General features: G+C 42.4%; 1 protein-coding gene across 1 annotated transcript in view; it reads left to right on the top strand.

The window, feature by feature from the left end:
* Positions 1 to 12: 12 nt before the first annotated feature.
* Positions 13 to 2,206, top strand: part of xylb (xylulokinase homolog (H. influenzae)) — a 15,913-nt gene continuing 13,719 nt past the window's right edge. The window contains 2 exon segments of the mRNA XM_087171328.1: positions 13 to 1,391; positions 1,864 to 1,933. Coding sequence (XP_087027454.1) covers positions 1,279 to 1,391; positions 1,864 to 1,933 — 183 coding nt within the window. The 5' untranslated portion in view covers positions 13 to 1,278.

The raw sequence follows: 2,206 nt of genomic DNA, 5'->3' as shown, positions 1-2,206 counted from the left end.
TCAGAAAACAGAATCAGCTGTTTAAAGCGGAGACACGGTGACGTTAACGGCGGGAAACAGACTCCGGTAGTTAACGGGTCACTGACCTTGATCCGGTCCAGAGTTTGATCCGGTATTTCAGATCCAGCAGCTGCTGAAATATTATCCATGTTAATGTGAACACTCAGTTTATTAGGAACACCTGGATCAGACTGATGTTGACCTGTCTGTCTGTCCCTCAGTGATTAAAATAAATCTTTATTTATAACTCTCTTCTTTACAAAGTGTTTTAGAAGAAGGTCAGATCAAAGAAAAGAAGCAAGAGAAGTTTATTTGTGCGACACTTTTCCCAGACACAAAGTTTCACAATCAAAAGGAATAAAATCAAATGAAAGAATTCAAATCAAAATAATCACCAGATAAAATACACAAGTGTAAAAGTGTAGAACAACAAGAACAACTCAAATCAACATGATGCCAAGAGATCTGACAGGAAGTGAAAAGAGGCAGTGAAACATGGAAAAACAATAATTAGGGATAAAACAATATAAATTAAAGCTGTAAACAGCATCACAGGCCCCGGCCTGTCGTTAACCTCGGGGCCGCCGCCAGGCCGCCGCCAACATTCATACCTTCCTGTAAATCAGGTGTAAAACAGACCATCATGTGAATCGAATGATGACTGTTACTCAGGATTTACTTCCTGTTTTCAGTAGGTGGCGCAATGACAGTGACGTCATATTAGCATGCAGATGTTTTCATGTGGGACGGTCATCAAACACGTGAAGTTTGAGGCAGATTGGTCAATGTATATTATAGTTATAACAACTTCCTGTTTCATGATAAATTATAGAATTGGCCGCGCCGCCACGGGCAGGTCCTCCAACGAAAACTCGTCGTAAAGGTCTGAAGATGAGACTAATCAGATATTGATTCGTCCATCTGATTAGTTCTCTACGAGGAGTTCCTTTAAGTACGACGTCCTTAAATCACCAAAACGGCATCAAAGCTGCAGATTAAATTCAAAATGGCTGACTTCCTGTTGGCCTTGGGGTATGGATGCTGACACGTGTGCGAAGTGTCACGAGTTTTCAATCATGTTTAGGCTCAAAAAGGTGATTTATTCTTATGGAGGAAGAAAACAATGAGAAAGGCCGAGACAGAAATGTGTTTTCAGAAGAGATTTAAAGGGAGTTAAAGAGTTACAGCGAGTCACTTAAAGCTGGACAAAATAACTGAAACTAACACAAACACCTGAGCAACAGGTGAGTCTCTAACTGCCCCCCCCCCCTCGATTGGATGATTGGTTTAATGATTGTTCCTCTGAAGCTGAAGGTGGTGGCGATCGACGGGGAACTGGACGTGGTTCACCGGGACAATGTGCACTTTGACTCCGAGCTACCTGAGTTCAGGTAACACACATCAGATATCACTGTCTCTGGGGCAAGAACAGAGTCACCCTTCAGCCATGTATTGATCTCATATTGAATATTGACGGTCAGAGTTTTGTAATGATGTGGTTCCCATCCCACTTACGTTGGCCGCCACGTCCGACCCCGTAACGATCTCTGATCAGAGCACTTTTATTTTTAATGATAACGATGGATCCAGGAATACGCTGAGGTCTGACCAGCGACAACACAAACGTTCCTGATGCTGCTATTTTCAACATTCGTAAAGTTTTTAAAGAATTTATTTTCAAAACATTCAGAAACATTATTCACATTTTAATATTTTATAATTTGTTTATAAATACATCTTTTCACCAAAATGGTTCTGTTTTGCAAATGATTTTTCTGCTCACCTTGTTAAGGTTGTTCATGTGGTTCAGGTGTTTTATTTTGAAAGTGAGCAGCAGCTCAGTTTGTTGTCTTTGGTCTCCAGGACTCAGGGAGGAGTTCACCTCCACGCCGACAGGCTGACCGTCACCTCACCTGTGCTGATGTGGGTCAAGGTGAGACACACACACACAGTCATGATGATGAAGGAGTTTTCCCTCCACTCTGTAATTCTTCAGTTAAAGTATAACCTCAACATGGAGAGTCGTCAGCTGACCTTTGACCTCTGACGAGTCGTGTTTTCTGGGTCAGGTTGATGAACCAGAACAAAATGACGGATGTGAGTCTTTCCTGATGTGTCTCCTCCCGCTGCTGCTCCGGGTGGCGTTAAACAAACGCACCTCAATCTGCAGATGTGCTTTTATAACAGCTGCTGCTCTGACAGATGT

The sequence above is a fragment of the Seriola lalandi genome, unplaced genomic scaffold (genome assembly GCF_002814215.2).
Source record: "Seriola lalandi dorsalis isolate HSWRI2012SDOR001 ecotype SW California unplaced genomic scaffold, Sedor1 jcf7180002054984, whole genome shotgun sequence".
Classification (NCBI taxonomy): Eukaryota; Metazoa; Chordata; class Actinopteri; order Carangiformes; family Carangidae; genus Seriola; species Seriola lalandi.
The sequence above is the reverse complement of the archived record's forward strand: the minus strand, read 5'-3'. Positions and strand labels throughout refer to the sequence as shown.